General features: G+C 38.6%; 1 protein-coding gene across 1 annotated transcript in view; it reads left to right on the plus strand.

The window, feature by feature from the left end:
* wdr33 (WD repeat domain 33) overlaps nucleotides 1–19,970 on the plus strand; it is a 107,605-nt gene that overhangs the window by 45,824 nt on the left and 41,811 nt on the right. The window contains exons 5-7 of the mRNA XM_072573089.1: nucleotides 852–947; nucleotides 2,795–2,946; nucleotides 5,385–5,482. Coding sequence (XP_072429190.1) covers nucleotides 852–947; nucleotides 2,795–2,946; nucleotides 5,385–5,482 — 346 coding nt within the window. The remainder of the gene's footprint in view (nucleotides 1–851; nucleotides 948–2,794; nucleotides 2,947–5,384; nucleotides 5,483–19,970) is intronic.

A 19,970-nucleotide genomic window follows, 5' to 3' on the forward strand; every position in this document is an offset into this window, starting at 1 on the left:
ATTGCAATGGAGCTGGTACACAATATTGGCAATGTGAAGTATGATGGAGTAAACTCTATTCCATTCAGTTTTCCCTCTAACATAAAAGGATTTTAATTAAAATCCTTTTATCACTTCTCATTACCCCAAAGTTTACCTCAAAACCACCAAATAAAACCCCCAAAGAACTGCAGGTGCTGGAAATCTGAAGCAAAAACAGAAATTGCTAGAAAAACTCAACAGGCCTGGCAGTACTTGTGAGAGAAAGCAGTATTAACATTTCAGGTCCAGTGACCCATCTTCAGAACTGCTCTTGTCCTAGTTCTAATTCATGAAAGGTTCTTCAAAATAATTGAAGTTTTAACAGCGGGAATTCTATTCCATTTCAAGTTCCAGAATGTACTGTCGTCGGAGTTCTTTGCATTCTGATTTCAATAACATGAGCAAAAAAACTGCACTTTCAACCTGGCTGGTTAGCTGCCGTTTTCAATTCAAACCACCACAAAAATGCAGTAGCTGTGTAAAGCCCTTTTCTGATAGGTTTGCTTTACTCAAGGGATTGATTTTAGTGTTTGAGTTGAAGCACCTTTTGTCGTCATGAGGATGCTTCATAAATTTAAAGAGTTGTGTAATGACACAAGATTTCCTTTCTGTACAACTCAATCTCAAACATATGTACATATTACCAAAAGTAATACTTAGCCTTATTAAAAGTTACATGTACAAAATATGTTTGTTTTCCTTGAACTGCAGTGCCTGCTCCAGTTAATGCAATGCATTAGAGAGAAGACAGTAAGATATATTTGTTGCAGTGTTGCATAAACAGTGTTACTTTCTGAATATATGAATAAATGCTTTCATTTTGTGTTTAGTGGACTCCTGAAGGAAGGCGGTTAGTCACTGGAGCTTCGAGTGGTGAATTTACTCTCTGGAATGGGCTCACATTTAATTTTGAAACTATTTTGCAGGTATGAGAGTTTCCAACTCGGTGCCATATGAGGTGGGACAGGGTAGAGGAGTGTCAAGTAGAGAGAATGTACTTTAGCTTGCTCCAGCAATGGAGAACAGTGTCGTAGAGCTCAGTGTTCATGTTCTAGTGATACATTTCTAACAGCAAAACTGATGTTATCAAGGTAGCATTTTCTTGCTTCAGGAGAAATCCACTGATGCTATACAATTGGACATTTGAGCTGTTTTGTTCAACAACACAATAACAACAGAAACATTTCTCTTGGTACAGTGCTGACATGGGCATTGTAATTTTTTTGCATTTTCTGAAGTTTCTGTCCACATTGATCTCAAGCTTGTCATGTTTCCTGACCACTTGGTTAAGTAACTTAAGTCAAATCTTTTGTGAAGACCACCAAATTCAGTTCCAAACCATTTATGCAAGCAAGACAGGGAGGCCTCATTTCAAATTTCCCTGCAGCTCTTTGAATATCTTGCTGCATCCTGGATGGTTCAAGCTGAGGTTGAGTGCCTGCTGCCTGGAGCCATACACTTTATCTTGAGAAGTGCATTTTTCTTGTAGGTTTACACGGTTGACTGGGTGTACTCTTCAAACATTTCCTGCTCCTATAGTAATAATTACAAGCAGTTCTTATGGGCTACAGTGATCACAGTCAACTGGGACTTAGTCTCACAGTCCCAAAGGGAGATCCATGAGTCTTGTTGTATTCTTCTACTCAGTTGACTTGCAAACAGCTCCACAATATGTAATGCTACATGTTGAGTTCTGGAAGTGTTCTATAGTAATGTTTTATCTTTTCCTGTTTTATTTCAATGTATTTTACCTCTTGGGCCACATGTTAGTCAAAATTTTGATTTAAAACAGAGTTGTTAGGGTTTCTGTCTCAATTCTCTTTTGAGATTCATTTAATTGTACAATCTCATCTCGTCTTGTTCCTGTCACCAATTAATGAATATCACATTGACTATCTTCAGCATCAATTCTGCCTCACCATTTAACTGCTCCTTCACCATATCTTTGTCTTCAGATGTGTAAATGCTTTATAAAACATCAGATCAGAGAAAAACTAATAAACTGTCCCGGACTACCTATATGTGTAGGATTATCTCAACACTGTTAAATCAGCAAAGCTTTTCAACAGTGATTGATTATCTTTCTTGCCTCCTTTTTTTTCCAGCACTACTCCACCTTGATTCCTTTAGTTTAAGTCTCTCATGTTTCATATACCACTTTTAAGATTCTTCATGTAGTTTTCAGAGACTCAGCCTCAGTTGGTCGACTTTTCATGGTGATGTTCAGTTTGTCCATTTCATATGTTAAGTGAACTTAAGTGAACATACGTCTGCAATGTATAAAGTCAGAAGCTTAGAGATTCCCAAACTGTTATTAGGATTTTATGTCATTGATGCTATGATTCGTTTCTCTTAACATGTAGTGACTGCATAAGGTATTGGCATTCTCACAATGTGCTGTTGCACCTTTGCTACTGCTGATGTTTGATTAGCCAGTTCTACCATGATGGCTTTTGACACTGGATGGAGGTGTCCTTTCCATCAGGAGCAGCAGCCTGATTAACCCCTCCAGTTTAAGTATTTGCTGAGATGGGTCATGTGCAAAATCTTTGGGAGGCAACTGAGGGATTTAACATATGTCAACTTCATTGTGTTCTGCAACCATTGTGAGTTCATTTTCCTGGAATAATAGGTGCTAGGCCTACACAAATATTCCCAAACACAAACATCTGACCTAATAGCATTTTTGAAAAAAACAAACTTTGTGGATGATATATTCATGTGAAGTGAAAATACACCTGGAGTAACTGAGAATTTGTTTTTACCTTAACAGGCTCATGACAGTCCAGTTAGAGCCATGACCTGGTCTCATAATGACATGTGGATGCTGACAGCTGACCATGGTGGATATGTGAAGTATTGGCAGTCCAACATGAACAATGTGAAGATGTTCCAAGCTCACAAGGAGGCGATTAGAGAGGCCAGGTGGATTAATGCTATGCAGTTTTCCATAGGGATTGGTATAATTATATTGTCATTTCAGTGTATTCTAGGTGCAGTTGTGCATGGTTTATATGAGACCCTGGGAGATATGCTTCACGTTTTATGCTCAATATTTTCATTTGTTTTCTCTTTTACACAAAGTGCCACATTGTCTGCTCTAGATCTATGGTGTGGTATTGATACATTGCCAATTTTGAGAAATGTGGATGTTGACCGTATGCTGTACTGCTCAGAGTTTTGCTGCAGTGCTGATGTATACAAGTATTCCTTTTATGAGTTCTTTGTAAAGCAAGATTTTACATTTTTAAATAAAGTATTTCCTTTTTTCTCCTAAAACTGAATAAAGCTTAAAACTTCAGAAATAAAGCCAGTTTCAACAGCGAAGTAAAATGGTCAGCGAAATCCCAATGGTGGTGATCTGTGCAGGCACTAAAAATAAATACTAGATCACCGACATTCAGCTACATCCAGTGGCAAACAAGATTGAAGAACTTCAAAAGAAATTAAATTTTAAAACCATTTTAATACTTCCAACATCAAAATTGTAAAATAAAGTGGTGGGTTTTGCAGATTGTAAGTTTGCTTATCGCGTTCTTTGAATTCATTTGCAAGGAGAACCGTACAAAAAAAATTTAAATTTATCCCATTTCATCTGGGTTTCTATTACATCAAGAAAACGATGTCACTTTTTTTTCCCCATTATTATGACTGACTACATTGTAGTATTAGATCATTCTAAAGCCTTTCCATTTTGAAAATGGAACGAAAATAATCCACTTAGCAGAAGGGAGGTGTTTCCCATTGCTCCTAGAAACGGGTTCTGTTTCAAACTGTTCTTTTAATGTCTGTAGTGTCAGGTTAATGCCATTCTTTGCCCAAAACTCTGCTCATTGGGCTGTGGTGTTTGGCACAGCAGACCTGAGACAGCAAATGAGATTAAATAGCCAGCAAAGATATCAGTAAACCAGCAGCAGCATACATCACAGTTACTTAAGATGTCAAAAGACGTTTTAGAGTACACGTGCAACACTTGAAGTGTTTGCACCAAGTGTGGTTAAATGAGCTACACCATTTGAATGTCAAATACTTGCAATGTGACACTTGCACCTTTAGATTTCGCATTTGCAGATATCTTTTACTTCTCAGGTCAAAAAAAAAAGCATTGTTTAAACCAGGCTACTGTAGCTACTGAATTTTTGAAGGACATATCACATTATTTTACAGATAAATTTGGACAGTGAAATCAGGTGGTCACTTTCCCTTTGCCCATCTTGTTCCCCAATGCCATTTCTGCAATCCAGCGTATAATATTAGTTTATAAATTCCCTCTTTTTCCCTGCTTATGTGAATGATATAACTTGAGGTTAATGTTTTGTATAAAGTGCTTGTAGGAAATGTTAAATAGAAAAAATACATGGAGCTATTTAACATTACTACCATTCAGAATAGCGTTTGCACATGGACTCCAAGGAGTATGTACTATGCTGCCATGCCATCCTTTCTGTGACACAGGCGTAGTTTCTTCATCTCTTTAATAACATCAGTGTATGCACTTTCATTGGTGGTACAGACGGTCAGCACTTAAGTCTTCTCTATTTAGTACAGTGGAACCTCAATTACAGGTATACCCATATAAGACACTCATTTATACCCATTTATAATTTCATGGGAGTCCTAATGTAGTAATGTACCATTTCGTGGTGATGACATCGTAAAATGCTCTCAAATGGAGTTTTCACAACTTCTGGATCCAAAAGACTTAAGTGGGTACTGTAAGACTGGTACTGGTTAGAACATGTTATTCTAACAATGTACTTTGAGCTCTGTAGGCACAATGTGAGTTGCAACTTTGTGTCTGGAGCTCAGGGAGGTTCAGCACTTTGTGTCTGGGATCCCATTAGGGTCAGGCCATTGGATCTAGGAGCTCAGCTGGAGTTGAGGTGTTTATTTCATGGTACTTGGGTTTAAGTACCAAGTTTTGGGTCTGTCCGTGCACGCAATTAATTTTGATTAATCTAAATAAATCCAGTGCAAGTTTAAAACTTGGTGTCATGGGCCCTTGTGATGCAGTGATAGTGTCCCCTATCCTTCTGAGCCCAAATGTCTGGTTCAAGTCCCACCTGCTCCAGAGGTGTATTATAACACTTCTTATCAGGTTGATTAAAGATAGCTGAAACTTGACATCAAGCCAAGTATACAGGAACTTGCAATTGTCTGCCAATTTCTTATTTCCTGTGGGGGTGTATCCTATTCCACTTTTGGCAGATAATTGAGATTCCAACATAAAGCATTGTGGTTCTAGTTAACTTCTGGAGTCCATTTGTACAGAACGCTTATGTGAGGGTGCTCCAGATTGGGCTCCATTCGGCTCCTGTTAAATGCTGACCTCTTTTCCCCTACTGTGTGTCTTCATGTAACAGTTTCTCACCTACGGATAATAAATTTGCCACATGTTCTGACGACGGCACAGTTCGAATCTGGGACTTTCTTCGATGTCACGAGGAACGCATTCTTCGAGGTATGTAAAGAAAACTATGCTGTGTACTGGGTCTAGCAATTTAAATGAGTATGTACAGCCAACATTGTCAAAGATCCAGCACAACACTTACTAAATAGGCTGAGAAAATTAGTCAACTTTCTGTTTAAAACCCCATTTCCCCCCCCTCCTGCCAGGAGATATGTACAAAGACATGTGTACTGTTAATACATCCCTCACACATTACTCATTCTTAACTCTGCAAAACCTCTTCAGTGCCACTTCCTCCTGTCTCTCATATCATGTGTTCTCTCATTTGAGGTATTGAGATGATTACATTCTTGTAGTGTGTGTTGCAAGCGGTGAACTGCGTGACTAAGATGGTTTTGTAGTTTTGGAGATCACCATTTAAAATGCCTATCAGCCTGCTCCTAAAAACTCTCCCAAAATGACTAAGTCTTCCTACTTAAGTGCAGGTACAATATACGTGGCGATACAACATCACATGGAATACGTGAACTAGCCATTTGGATACAGAACAGGCTCGAAGTTAGAAGACAGAGGGTGGTGATAGTGGGTTGTTTTTCAGACTGGAGGTCTGTGACCAGTGGAGTGCCACAGAGATCCATACTGGGTCCACTACTTTTCATCATTTATATGAATGATTTGGATATGAACATAGAAGCAGTAAGTTTGTAAATGACACCAAAATTGGAGGCGTAGTGAACAGCGAAGAAGGTTACCTCAGATTACAATGGGATCTTGATCAGATGGGCCAGTGGGCTGAGGACTGGCAAATGAAGTTTAATTTAGATAGATGTGAGGTGCTGCATTTTGGTAAAACAAATCTTAGCAGGACTTGCACATTTAACGGTAAGGTCCTAGGGAGTATTGCTAAGTGCAGGTTCATAGCTCCTTGAACGTAGAGTCGCAGGTAATAGGATGGTGAAGAAGGCGTTTGGTATGCTTTCCTTTATTGGTCAGCGCATTGAGTACAGGAGCTGGGAGGTCATGTTGCGGCTGTACATGATGTTGGTTAGGCCATTTTGGAATATTGCGTGCAATTCTTGTTGTGAAACTTGAAAGGATTCAGAAAAGATTTACAAGAATGTTGCCAGGGTTGGAGGATTTGAACTATGGGGAGAGGCTGAATAGGCTGGGACTGTTTTCCCTGGAGCTTTGAAGGCTGAGGGGTGACTTCATAGAGGTTTATAAAATCATGAGGGGCATGGATAGGATAAATAAACAAAGTCTTTTCCCCAGAGTAGGGGGAGTACAGAACTCGAGGGCATAGGTTTAGGGTGAGAGGGGAAAGATATGAAAGGGACCTAAGAGGCAACCTTTTCACGCAGAGGGTGGTGCGTGTATGGAATGAGCTGCCAGAGGAAATGGTGGAGGCTGGTACAATTACAACATTTAAAAGACGTCTGGATGGGCATATGAATAGGAAGGTTTGGAGGGATATGGGCCAAATGCTGGCAACTGGGACTAGATTAGGTTAGGATATCTGGTTGGCATGAATGAGTAGGACTGAAGGATCTGATTCCGTGCTGTACGTCTCTATGATTTTATCATTACATGCACATGGCACCTTATGTACATGCAATTTGCAATTTCCTGAACAGTTCCAACTACTTAGTTGTAAGAAATGCCAGAGTTCTATAAAATATAGTCTGCAATCTGGAAGTTTTAATGTGAACATCTGCTGATAACTGTCGGTGTGTTTTACTTCTGTACCAAGTTTGATTCAATAATCTGAGACTTCAAATAAAGACTTGCATTTCTACAGCACCTTTCAGAATATCACACATCACTTTAAAGTAACAAAAACAGAAATTGGTGGAGAAGCTCAGCAGGTCTGGCAGCATCTGTGGCATGATAACAGAGGTAACATTTTGAATCCAGGCTGAACAAGGGTCACTGGACCCGAAATCTTAACTTTGTTTTCTCTCCATAGGTGCCAGACCTGCTGAGTTTCTCCATAAATTTCTGCTTTTATTTCTGCTGTCCAGCATCCGCAGTTCTTTCATTTTTATTTTGTTTAGTACTTCAAAGTTCTTGAAGTATGGCCACTGTTGACAGGTGGAAAACTCAGCAGTCAATTTATGTACAGCAAGCTCCCACAAATTGGGAGTGTGATAATAATCAGGTCATCTGTTTTTAGTTGTTTGAGGGATAAATGTTGGCAGGATGTGGGAAGCACTGCGTTCCCCTTCTGTGGAATCTTAATATACCTGTTACATTCACCTGAAAGGGAAGATGGGAATGTTGGTTTACCATCTGATCTGCAAACGACATCTTCAACAATGCAGCATTCTCTTAATGTTGCACTCGAGTTCTAGTCTGGACACCATGCTTGTACTCTGAATGGGACCTGAACCCACAACCTTCTGACTTGGATAAGAGTGCTAACACTAAATCACAGCTGGCATTTAACCACTTGTGTCCATGTCTGAACAGATGGGAGGTCATTTTATGGGTTGGCTATGTCCTGTATCAAATGGGAGTGCGTATGTGGCACAGGGCTGGTTGCCTTCAATATTATTTCATTGTTAGTCTGTATTACTTGTATGCCAAGAGTGCTCAGTGAGGGTGTTTACAGAAAGAAGTAAACATTTAAAATATCATTTTCTGAATGTTTTTTTGTTCGAAGTAAAGGCTTTGATCCATTGAATGCCGTATTTAAAATTTTCAATGCATATATCATGAATCAGAAAGTAAACAGTACAAAGTTGGAATGTATTCAGGTTTAATAAGTGATGGTGTGGTCTGCTTTAGCCATCACTAAGTCTTTTGTAAACTGAGAAATCTATTGTCAATTGATTGGTGTCTGGCAGATTTTAGGGAAGGATTCAAAGACTGCAGTTATATGTATATCTAACTCAACCTCCTTGATAGGAGTAATGTTTACCAGCATGATTCTGTTTCTGAAGATACCTTTCTCATGAAAGCAGCGTTATGTTGAAGTTCACCATATCTACCCATGTTGACCTTCTCGCTGAATAGTAGAATGATCAGTCCTGTTGAATATCAGTAAGCTGAGCCTCCTTTTGTTCTTTCCCAGATATTGCATTGTACATTTCTGGATTTGGGATATGGTGATGGTGAGGCAGGCATTGACTGGATAGCGAGCTGAAATCACACCCCTGACTGAATTGATGCTTGCATTAATGTAGCACCTTTCTATAACCTAATTAAACAACAGCACCTCAAGTAATGTAATATTCTCGATGTTAGATCATGCTGTAAAACCTTGATGCAGAGCTGAAATCCACAATCATTTAATGCAGAGGCAAGAGTATTATGAATTAAAGAGAGCTAATATGAAAGTTCTGTCCCCATCTCATTCAGAATAATCCCAGGAATATTATTAATGTGTTACCCTGTATTTTTATCAATTAGCTCTGAGCCTGGATTATGGCTTTACATCACACCATGCAGTACATTTGTTTGGGGAGAAATGTTCAGCTTTCCATCTTGTACAACCAAACTTCCCAAGCATGTACTTATAATGTACCCTGTCCCAGAACTGCCAGCTGCTTGTGTAACCCCCTACTCACAAGCAGGGTTAATATGTTCACTGTTTCAATGCTCAAACAATGTACAAATTATAACACCCATATACAATATGAAGAATAGCAGTTTATACCTATTCACTATTAATATGGCAGATGAGATTATTTATTATGAGATTATTTATTATGATATTTGTGAATTCCCCAAGGGAGAACCAAATTCTGAAACTAATGAGAAGATAGTTTGAGTCATCACTCCTTTATGTTCTCTTCTTCACACTACCTACTTTTGGTCAGCTTCACTTTTCACCGTGCACCCCAGCTGATATCGTTCTGGGCTCAGGGGTCCTGGGTAGTTTCTCAATACATGACACCACATTGTATTGTACTGCCATTAGAGCTAGAGGGCTTTGTGCATCATTGTCTTCTTATGTTTGTGTTTTCACAAATAAAATTATTAAATAGAATCCACTAGTAGAGTTTCTGTGCTGTACCCAACCCACCTTCCAGATGCCCAAGGGGTTCAAGTAGCACAGCTTGGGAGTTTCTGCTGTGCACATTTTAAGTTGTAAAGTTCTGAAAATGAAACTTCAGTGGTTTTGACAGTGCTATATTTTTGTTTATGTTTTAAAAACTTTTTTCAGTAATGTAATGGGGTTGAAGTGTTATGAAGGTATCTGGTTGATGGTGAGCTTAAGCCCATATCAACCCCACACTGATGCATTAGCAGCTAGGTTGTCTTCATCCAGGTAACCAGTGGATAAAGGCCCACAGCATGATCCTGTGTTAACTGACAATGTCTAAGCTTGGAATTAAAGCAAATTCTTGTGACAGAGTCACAGATGCACTTCAATATGTGGCTTGATGTGCCACATATTGTCAGTGTGCTCTCAATAGTGCTGATGGAAACATTTCACCTTGTACCAACTTTTGTACTGATATTAAACTGCTACAACTTCGACTAAAATGGAATACTATCGGGATGTAAAATAGATTTGAAGTTATTTCTCACAGTTATTTTTAAAAGCATACAGAATAAAGATTTTCTTTGCTTCATTTCGTGAATGACTGATAGCAGAACAAGCACAGCAAGTTTTTGAGAACAGTAGTCCCTGTTTTTTTGAATGCATATTCTGAATTTTGTCTGACCTGTTCTGTATATAGTGTAGGACAGTTAGCCAGTTGTATATGATTCAAAGCTTATTACTTAAAATAAAGCCTCTACTTCAGTCTCATGAAGCTAGTTGGTCTAAACATCTTCAACTGTGATAAAACTCTGTCCCAAGTGTTTTTTTCCATAGTTTTTCAGTATTTAGGATGTGACCTGACTTCTACCATGACCATGCAGGTTGTATTTACAAATTTATCTTATTCCAGTTTGTCATTTGCTGATCAGTGAAAATAATTGTGCTCAAGTCTCTCCATATTCACTGTACCTCACCTACAAGGCTGCAGGCCAGGATGTTTAATTTTCCCCTTTGTTTCCAATGGTAATGTCTGAGTCAGTCGCAGCAACTTAATTGGGCTATTCTGGTATATATCTAAACTCATCTCTAGACCTCTGTCATGAACGATCAGAATCCTAAAAGTAAGCTTATATTGTGGACTCACCAGGGAACAAATCTTAGCAAAATTTAAATCCAGTTCTCGAAGTCAAAGGGTGGTGTTGAAATGCGTTAGTATGCATTAAGGAACCAAAATTCAGTTTTGTCCCTTTCTATAGAGGCAATCTCAGACTACAGTCGATGGAAAATCATTTGAGAACTTCTGTCCCTATGTTATTGTAAAAACCCTTGAAATGTTACACATTTTTGAATCTTAGTAGAAAGTGCTCTTTGAGGTCACTGGTGAATTGCTATGTCAGAAAAAAGAGTGACCACAACATTTGGGCTGTTACCACTGATTACATTTGAAATGAAGGATAAACATATTCTACAAATCGTACATTTTTGGTACAAAACCGATTTTAGATAGTGATTGTCTTGAGCTCCATCTATCTTCTCTCAATTTCTTATGAAATACAACTGTGCTTCAGTTTTTCCACCAGAGATTTTTGTGCTTTACAAAGATCTCTAACCTATTAAAATAAAGATTGCTGAAATGACTAAGATAAATTTCACATTCAGTTGCTTGTAATCCGTATTCTGCTCAGAGTACAATTTTTACTGAGTCACAGCAACTATTTCTTAATGGGGTGAACTTAGATTGTTTAGTCTGAATCCAATATGTGAAAGATTGTAGACTATAAAAGAAGGAACCACAGATTTGGAAGTGAATATATTTCAACTATGGTGTTGACAATGATATTCGATCATGGACTTGGCAAGTCAGAAGGAACTCTTCGTCCAGAAGATAGTTTGGGTTGAATGTAATGCAAATTTGATCTAATTATAACCACATTACATCTCTCTCTCTCTCTTTCTTTCTCTCTCTGCTGCACAGACCTTCTCCCTCTTGCCTTTACCCAACAACTGAATGGAATGAATTATATCAATTTTCCAACCACTCCTTATAGCGTTCCTTACACAGGGAACTGAGACCAACTGTTTATAAAAAAATTTTGTTAACAGAATTGTTGCAGTTCAGAGGAGGTCATTCAGTACAGTTATAGTATGTATGGCTTTTTACATTCCCTGTTCACGAAGTCTGATGCTTTTGGTTCTTGTTTTTTAGTTTGTGCTTTTTTATGACTTTTTCTGCTACAATGTGACAAAAATTGAAAAGCTCTCAAGTTCTTCAAGCATGTGTGCTGAGAGAAGGAAGATGAAAGACCTGCTTTGTGCAGCTGTTTATATCCGTCCATGTCACTTGCAGAAATATACAGACTAGCACAAGTGAAGGGAAGGCTTTCAAAACATACAAAGGTACAAGAAGGAGGGGACAGTTAGTGGTGATTGAAGGGAAACCCCATGTTAACGTTATCCTGAATGTCAGCATCATATTATTGTGACATCACTTTAACATCCCCTTCATAGATGCCTATTCTTTAAACTCTGTATCGTGGCCTGGAATCCAATGTTAGTTCTTCTGTTTAACAACATAAACAAAGCAAAATATAATACACAGATGATTACATGTTTAAGAGCAGCTACCAGTCCATTTTTGTGAAGACAAATGTTGGAAATGGTGTGTAGCCTGTAACATGTACACAAATGAACTTAAGCATGGTTTACTCCATGAGAATCTTTCAGTTCTACTGCATGTATTCTAAAAATTTCAAATTTCATGGTACAACCTTACTGACACTGATGAATGTGCAAAAGAATAAGATTGAAACTGGCCTGTAAACATAAGCCTTATCCCTCCGTAGCCACCACCATGACAGTTGCTGAGCGAAGAAGAATATCAAACACTGACAACTGATGCTGCTAAGCACAATAAAATAACTAAATCCTAGCTTCACATTTCTAGTACATTTGTTCACTTTCAGTATCTACAGTTAATATTTATGCTTGTACCCATATTACTAATCAAACGATCTGTATACCAATTAGATTTAATGCTTAATCAGTTGATGAGCCCACCAATTATTTACAAATGTTGAATAAGAGTGTAACATATAATAGCAGTTTGTGGAGAGACAAATAGTTAACCATTGAGCTGATCAGAAGGACATTGATAGTAAAGACAAAAGTTCGTTGGAATTTACAGTCCAAGTTCAGAAACTCTTAAGATTTCCAACTGAGATATATTGTGATTGGAATTCGAAAACACTATGATCAAGGAGTGATATTTGATTAATTCTTTCATATCCTGTTTGAGTTATTTATTCAGTTTCACTTGTGATTGTAGCTGAAGCCATGTGCTGAATATCTCTATTATACATGTACTTTTATCAACATGGTAACGAATGATATTTGTACATCTCGCAAATGTTCTCCTTGTATTCAGAAGATTGTGATTTCCATTAGAATATTAGTTCCATGAACATCTGCAGTGTGTGACCAGTTTTCGCATGAGCAAATAAGAACTGGAAGGGCATTCAAATCTGGTTAAGTTAGAGCTACCCTCTTTGATATCCTTGTCTGATTTATTTGCACTTGTACTTTCCAGGATGGGGCAAATACTGAATAATGATGAGTTACAGATTTTTCCTTCTCCTCCAATGACATTTCTACATTCCTTCCTGATTTGGGTTTACAACCTGTAACCTTGGTAGTCTGTATGACTTTGTTTCATGCTGTTGATACATTTACCCATTTAACCATCACGGAAGTGCTTTTCCTATGTGTAGTACCTACCAGATCACTGCAGCTTGTCCTTTATAACTCTTTATGCAGCTTACTGAGGGCAGTGTGGCATTGTTGCTGCTGATGTCTTTGTTGAACTCTAGCTACTTGCTGCTTTTTGCACACTATTGAAAACATGCATCTTACACTATGGTCAGCATAGCTGGGTTCAGCTGTCACCATGTGGAAGACCCCCAGCTTTCATTTTGTGTAATATTAGTGTGACCAGATAATTTGGAAGGAAGAGCACAGTTGTGATTCAGTGAGATGCTACTTTTGAATAATGAGTTTATATTGCTGTAGCTAACTATGGGGACATGGGGATTCAATTTAACTGGGCTATTATTAGTTTTGCTAGTTCATTATTTGAAGCATTGACTTCAAAATATTCAGATAATATTTGGTGACAACATAAAATGAGATTGTTTAGTGAGTTTATTCAATGAGTATCTGAAGTTCAGATTGGTAAAGTTCCTAGATTCAGGTCCCAAACCATGTTGAATTAGCTAATCTGATCCTTGTGGAAGATGGGGTCTATAATTGGCCTATCCCCTTTGTCTGTGAAAAAGCAAATCAAGTTTGTTCTTAATCACTGTGGTTGGTTATGTGGATGTTATTTAAGCTCCATTGTGATTCTCTCCTTGACTGGTTAGTCTTTTTGCAATTCTTATGTGAGGGCAACCAAGTTACCAGAGAACTTATGAACTGTGTCTCACCAAGGCTTTGTCATCTTCAGGATGACAGTATTAGCAGAAAACAACATTCAATTTTAGTAATGAATGAAGATTGGCACTAGGGGGCAGCATTACTTTAATTTTGGAGCTGTTTTTTCAACTGACCTGTTATTTTGACCATTCATGTTAACTGTACATTCATGTTAACTGCCTTTCTATGTATTCAGGAACTTTTTATATCCAGTGTAAGTAATAGTGAAATTTCTCTTATTGCCTTTCTGACTGAAATGAAAATGATCCATGGGTTGCAGTGACCCAGCTGCTTTCTGCATATCCAGTTTTGCATTGCTGCCTACTAGATTTTTAATGAATCCATAATCTTTCCAAGATTTTGAAACTTTGTGATTCTTGACTCTGAGCCTTGTTCGTTTCCCCCAGGCAAAGCCTGTCAGCTGGGAATTAATTAGAATAAATTCCTGCCTACCTGGCCAGCACTCTACAGTGCCTTCCTGTGGTCGGGCTGGATTTAACGCAATTCTGTTCAGGAAACCAGTTCTGAATAACGTAGAATAAACAATCACAGTAGATGCGTGGTGGCCATAAAGCTCTCTTCTAACTTCAGATTTTGTTGAAATTCAAATTTCACCATCCGTCAAGTAGGATTTGAATCTATGTGCTCACACATTAGCTTGACCGTCTGGATTACAGTCCAGTGTAATTACCATTATGCCACCACTGCCTCATTCTTGTGGAGATTTAACAGGGTGGGTGTAGAGAGAATCTAGGGCGTAATCTCAGAATAATGGGTTGCATATGTAAAATGGAGAGAAGGAGGGGTTTCTTCTCTGAGGTAATGAATCTGTGGAACTCTTCACTACAGAGAGTTATTGATGCTTGTGAATAAGTATAATCAAGGCTGAGGTAGATTTCTATTCGTTAAGGGAATTAGTGGCTATAGGACAAAGGCAGGAAGTAGAGTTGAGGATTATCAGATCAGCCATGATCTCATTGAATGGCAGAGTGATTGGATGGGCTGAAGGGCCTCCTTTTATATCTTGTCTTAAAAGCACTTGTACACTTTAAACCTAGAACATTCCTAATGCTTTTCTTCCTAAGCAGACTGTAAAATAATAACAGACAATAGTTTTATTGACTGTGTACCACTTACATTTACTGATAGTATAAAGCAAGTTTCCTTGCTGGTTTACTCCTCTTGGCAATAGTTTGCAATCCTTGGATGGTATTGACTAGTCTGTTTCCAATTAGTTCAGGTCTTATGACTTAGTCACAGTGTCTTTTTTTTTAAAACGATGATTCTGAGCTTTGATTTTTCAGAATTTCCGATGCCTGTTCCTGTTTCAGTAGTGACAGATTAGTCACAACACAGCAAAAGAACAATCATTTCAGTGTGGAAGTAATTCCTCACCACCTTGAAAAGGTGAATGTTAGTCACCATGTTATTTTTACTGTGCCTTTCTTTCATTGCTTCCAGATTCAGCCAATTTTTAAAATATATAGCAATGGTTATTACCACCCTCTGCCACCCTCTTTCATGAGCAATGTTGTGGATTTAGCCCTGAGTTACTGGATTTTCCTCACTGCTTTTATAGACTTTTAACATCCTCGGTGATGAAGCCTTCCTTTGGTGACAATATACACTCCCCAACATTCATAGTGACAAGACTGGATTCCACCTAATACTCCATATTCTCAGTATATCTCAGTATTCATGTGTCAAACTTTGTGCTTACAGGTTGTATATGTCCTAGTTGGAAGAAAAACATTATCCCCCTTTCCTCACTCACCTGTGCAATGACAGAAAATTGAGATTACATTAGAGTTCTTTTCTATAATTTCAGAGCTCATGCCTACATTTTTAAAGAAATTAAATTCTACACTTTCTGAGAAAAATCTAACTCTCAACGCTGATATAGAGTCATAGAGATGTACAGCATGGAAACAGACCCTTCGATCTAACTCATCCATGCCGACCAGATATCCCAACCCAATCTAGTCCCACCTGCCAGCACCCGGCCCATATCCCTCCAAACCCTTCCTACACATATACCCATCCAGATGCCTCTTAAATGTTGCAATTGTACCAGCATCAACCGCTTCCTCTGGCAGCTCATTCCATACACATACTACCCTCTGCGTGAAAAAGTTGCCCCTTAGGTCTCCTTTATATCTTTCCCCTCTCACCCTAAACCTATGCCTTCTAGTTCTGGACTCCCCGACTCCAGGGAAAAGACTTTGCCTGTTTACCCTATCCATGCCCCTCATGATTTTGTAAACCTCTATAATGTCACCCCTCAGCCTCCGACGCTCCAGGGGAAAACAGCCCCAGCCTGTTCAGCCTCTCCCTATAGCTCAGATCCTCCAACCCTGGCAACATCCTTGTAAATCTTTTATGAATCCTTTCAAGTTTCACAACATCTTTCTGATAGGAATGAGACCAGAATTGCACGCAATATTCCAACAGTGGCCTAACCAATGTCCTGTACAGCCGCAACATACCTCCCAACTCCTGTACTCAATACTCTGACCAATAAAGGAAAGCATACCAAAATGTTTGAAAGCAACTTCAGATTTTGGATTGATTGCAACTAGAGATAAGAACAGTTTTGGACATCCCTTCTCAGGAATGATACAATTGTATTCACAGCACAAATAATCTGTGCCAGTATTATGCTGTAGACCTTTGGAACTTCGGACCATGATAAATTAACAGCACAATATATATTGCTGATGAGAAAATAAACTAAAATACAACTGTATGTGAGGTGAAGTGTAATTTGGGAAAAGTGATGTTAAATACCGACCTAACATTTTTATAACTGTAGAAGGCCCAAACCGATTTCTTAACATTTACGTCAGATCTTAGGAGTGTGTACGTATTCTCTGGCGTTTCACATTCTGATATGCTTCACACAGCAACAGAGAATACATTCCCTGACATTAGCTACCAAACTTAATGATTTGATAAACATTTTAAATGTTTCCTGTTTTCTTTGGATGGAATCCAAGTAAATTATTAAGTTGACTATTTTGTGCAGAACTTTCTTCTCAATCAATGTAATCAGATTTTAACTTGCCATTTTTATTTGGACTTCCTACCTTTTTGCATATGCTTACAAGTATTCTGTTTAGGACCCATCTCCAATTACTTGTGTACTGCAAAGAGTAGTCAATATTCACACGTGACTAAAATTATAGCACACCAATGTTGCAACTATCTGGATCAAATATGCCTGCCATGAAGAATTACCTTGAAATAGAACTTCTTTCTGGGAATCATATTGTAATATTGTAGATTTTAGATAATGACAAAATTTTAACTGTACAATGTCTTTCACAGATACATAAATAAGTCAATGTGTGTAGAGGTTGGGAGAGAAGCTTATTGGTGTTTTAATTCAAGATCTATTCCTTTTTTGGGCAGCTTTGATTATAAAATAAGTTTCATGCTCATCAAAGTGAAGTATTACCATGGGAATTTAAAAAGTCCTGTTTTCTTGGTTCAAGCATTTACAGGGTTACACATGGAAATGTAGTCGAGCTAAGTATTCTTTTTAACTGTAATTACAGAAGAGCATTCTGGTACATCAGTGATGGATATGTTCTCTGCACGATCTACTCTGGTAGCACAGAATCAAAGTGGGAGCTATGCAATTTGCATTGACTAGAAATTGGATTTCAGGATTGTCCACATTCACTGTACTTAGGGTTGATAAAACACAGAGCTTTTCATTCCGTTAGGATAAGCACCCACATTTGGAGAACAGCCCTCACTGCCTCACGAAGTTATACTGCCAATCAAGTACTTTTGAAATGTAGTCAGAATTATCATAGAGGGGAAATGGCAGACATTTTGCACATAGGATTTTGCAAAGAGCAGCAAATTAATCTCAGAATCGATACAGCCGATTAAATTGTACCAAATGAATATTTCGCATCTTCTCCCTGTAACCGTGCACATTGTTCCTTTTAAACAACATTCTAATTCTACTTTGCTGCAATTGAACTGGCCTCTACCATGCATTTGGGCATTGCAATCCAGATCCTACCTACTCAATGTATGAAAATGTTTTTCCTCCTGTTCCTTTTGCTTCTTTTACCTATTAAATCTGTGCCCACTCATTCTCCATTTTTTTCACAGTGGGAATAGTTTCTCCACATCTACGCTATCCAGACCATTTCCTCTCAGCCTTCTTTTCTCCTAGGGCCTCAATTCTAACTTACTCCAGTCTTACCTTCATAACTTAAGGACTTACTCTCTGGAACTTTTCTGTAAATCACTGGATTTTTTTTAAAGGCAATGATCTCATATACTTCTAAGTTAGAGGCAGAGTGTGAAACACTGGCTGAACCTTGGCTCAGCCCATTTCTACACACCACAGTTTCGGGTGAATATCAAGACCCTCACAGTGGTGCAAATGGATTTTACCAAAGAGGAAGAACTTAATTTGACATGACAAAATGTAATATTTAATTTGCTGTAACAGTAAAGGGTACAGTGAGATTTTTGTTTTGTTGTGAGAATAATTTGGAAGCAGAGTCCAAAGATTTGAGAGAGTTGGCAAAAGAACCAGAATGGAATGAGAATTCTATATTATACAATGAGCTGTTATGCTTGAAAGGGCAGTGAAAACAACTTTAGTTGTAACTTGGATATACACATGTAAAGGGAACATTTACAGGGCTATGGGCAATAGCATCAACATAGGACTAATTAAGAGTCAGCTCAGAAATAATGGAGCTACTATACTGTATGATTCTGATTGTACTTAGGTATTGTTTAATAGATTAATATTGGCCAGGACACACTAATAACTCCCTTGCTCTTCAAATAGTGCTATGGGATCTGAATAGATGTGGTCCTGGTTTAATAACTCATCCAAAATGTGGCATGCCCAATGATGCAACACTGTCAGTGCTGCATTAAAATGCTGGCCTATGTTATGTTCAAGTTTGTGTGGGGAGTGAACCCATAATGTTCTGACTCAGCCTACAGTGCTACCAATTGTACCTTGGCTAATGTTAATTTGAAATCAATAGCCCATGAAAACTGTTTCCCATCAAACAATGGACTTCACTTTTCTTTATGAAGTAACCCACACTGATCTTTTAATTGTGAGTGAAGGAATGTGTTTTCTTGTGATTGCTCTTTCTTCAACCAAGACCAGAACAGTAACATTTCATTTCTGCTTCTTTGTATTTGTCAAAGCTTTGCAGCTTGGTTCAACTACCATAGAACATAGAACAATACAGCACAGAACAGGCCCTTCGGCCCACAATGTTGTGCCGAACATTTGTCCTAGCTTAAGACCCATCCATGTACCCATCCAATTGCCGCTTGAAGGTCACCAATAATTCTGACTCTGCCACTCCCACAGGCAGTGCATTCCATGCCCCCACCACTCTCTGGGTAAAGAACCTACCCCTGACATCCCCCCCTATACCTTCCACCCTTCACCTTAAATTTATGTCCCCTTGTTGTACCCGGGGAAAAAGTCTCTGACTGTCTACTCTATCTATTCCCCATATCATCTTATAAACCTCTATCAAGTCACCCCTCATCCTTCGCCGTTCCAATGAGAAAAGGCCTAGCACACTCAACCTATCCTTGTACGACCTATTCTCCATTCCAGGCAACATCCTGGCAAATCTCCTCTGCACCCTCTCCAAAGCTTCCACATCTTTCCTAAAGTGAGGCGACCAGAACTGCACACACTACTCCAAATGTGGCCTTACCAAGGTCCTGTACAGCTTACAGCTTAAACTGGATGAACAATCAAGTAAAAAATGTAACTGTGCCTCATGGTATGTACTCAGGCTGGGAGTTTTGACCTGTGCAACCCGTGTGTTGCTGACCTCTGTGCACATAATTTTATTGCTTACTTTTTCCATCTCCACTTCAAAATTGTTGTCTATTAACCAAATAGGGAGAAGAATTTGAGACACCTTTTTAATAAAACCATGCCATAGCAGCTGGTTTTGACCGTTCCTACCTTGTCCTGGTACCTAACCTGAGTACTGTTTGTCAGGAACACAATTTGTGGCAGCACATTCAAAGTTTTCGAGAGTTTCTTTCATAGTTGCTTTGTGTTAA

This window comes from Chiloscyllium punctatum, chromosome 6 (assembly GCF_047496795.1).
Source record: "Chiloscyllium punctatum isolate Juve2018m chromosome 6, sChiPun1.3, whole genome shotgun sequence".
NCBI lineage: Eukaryota > Metazoa > Chordata > Chondrichthyes > Orectolobiformes > Hemiscylliidae > Chiloscyllium > Chiloscyllium punctatum.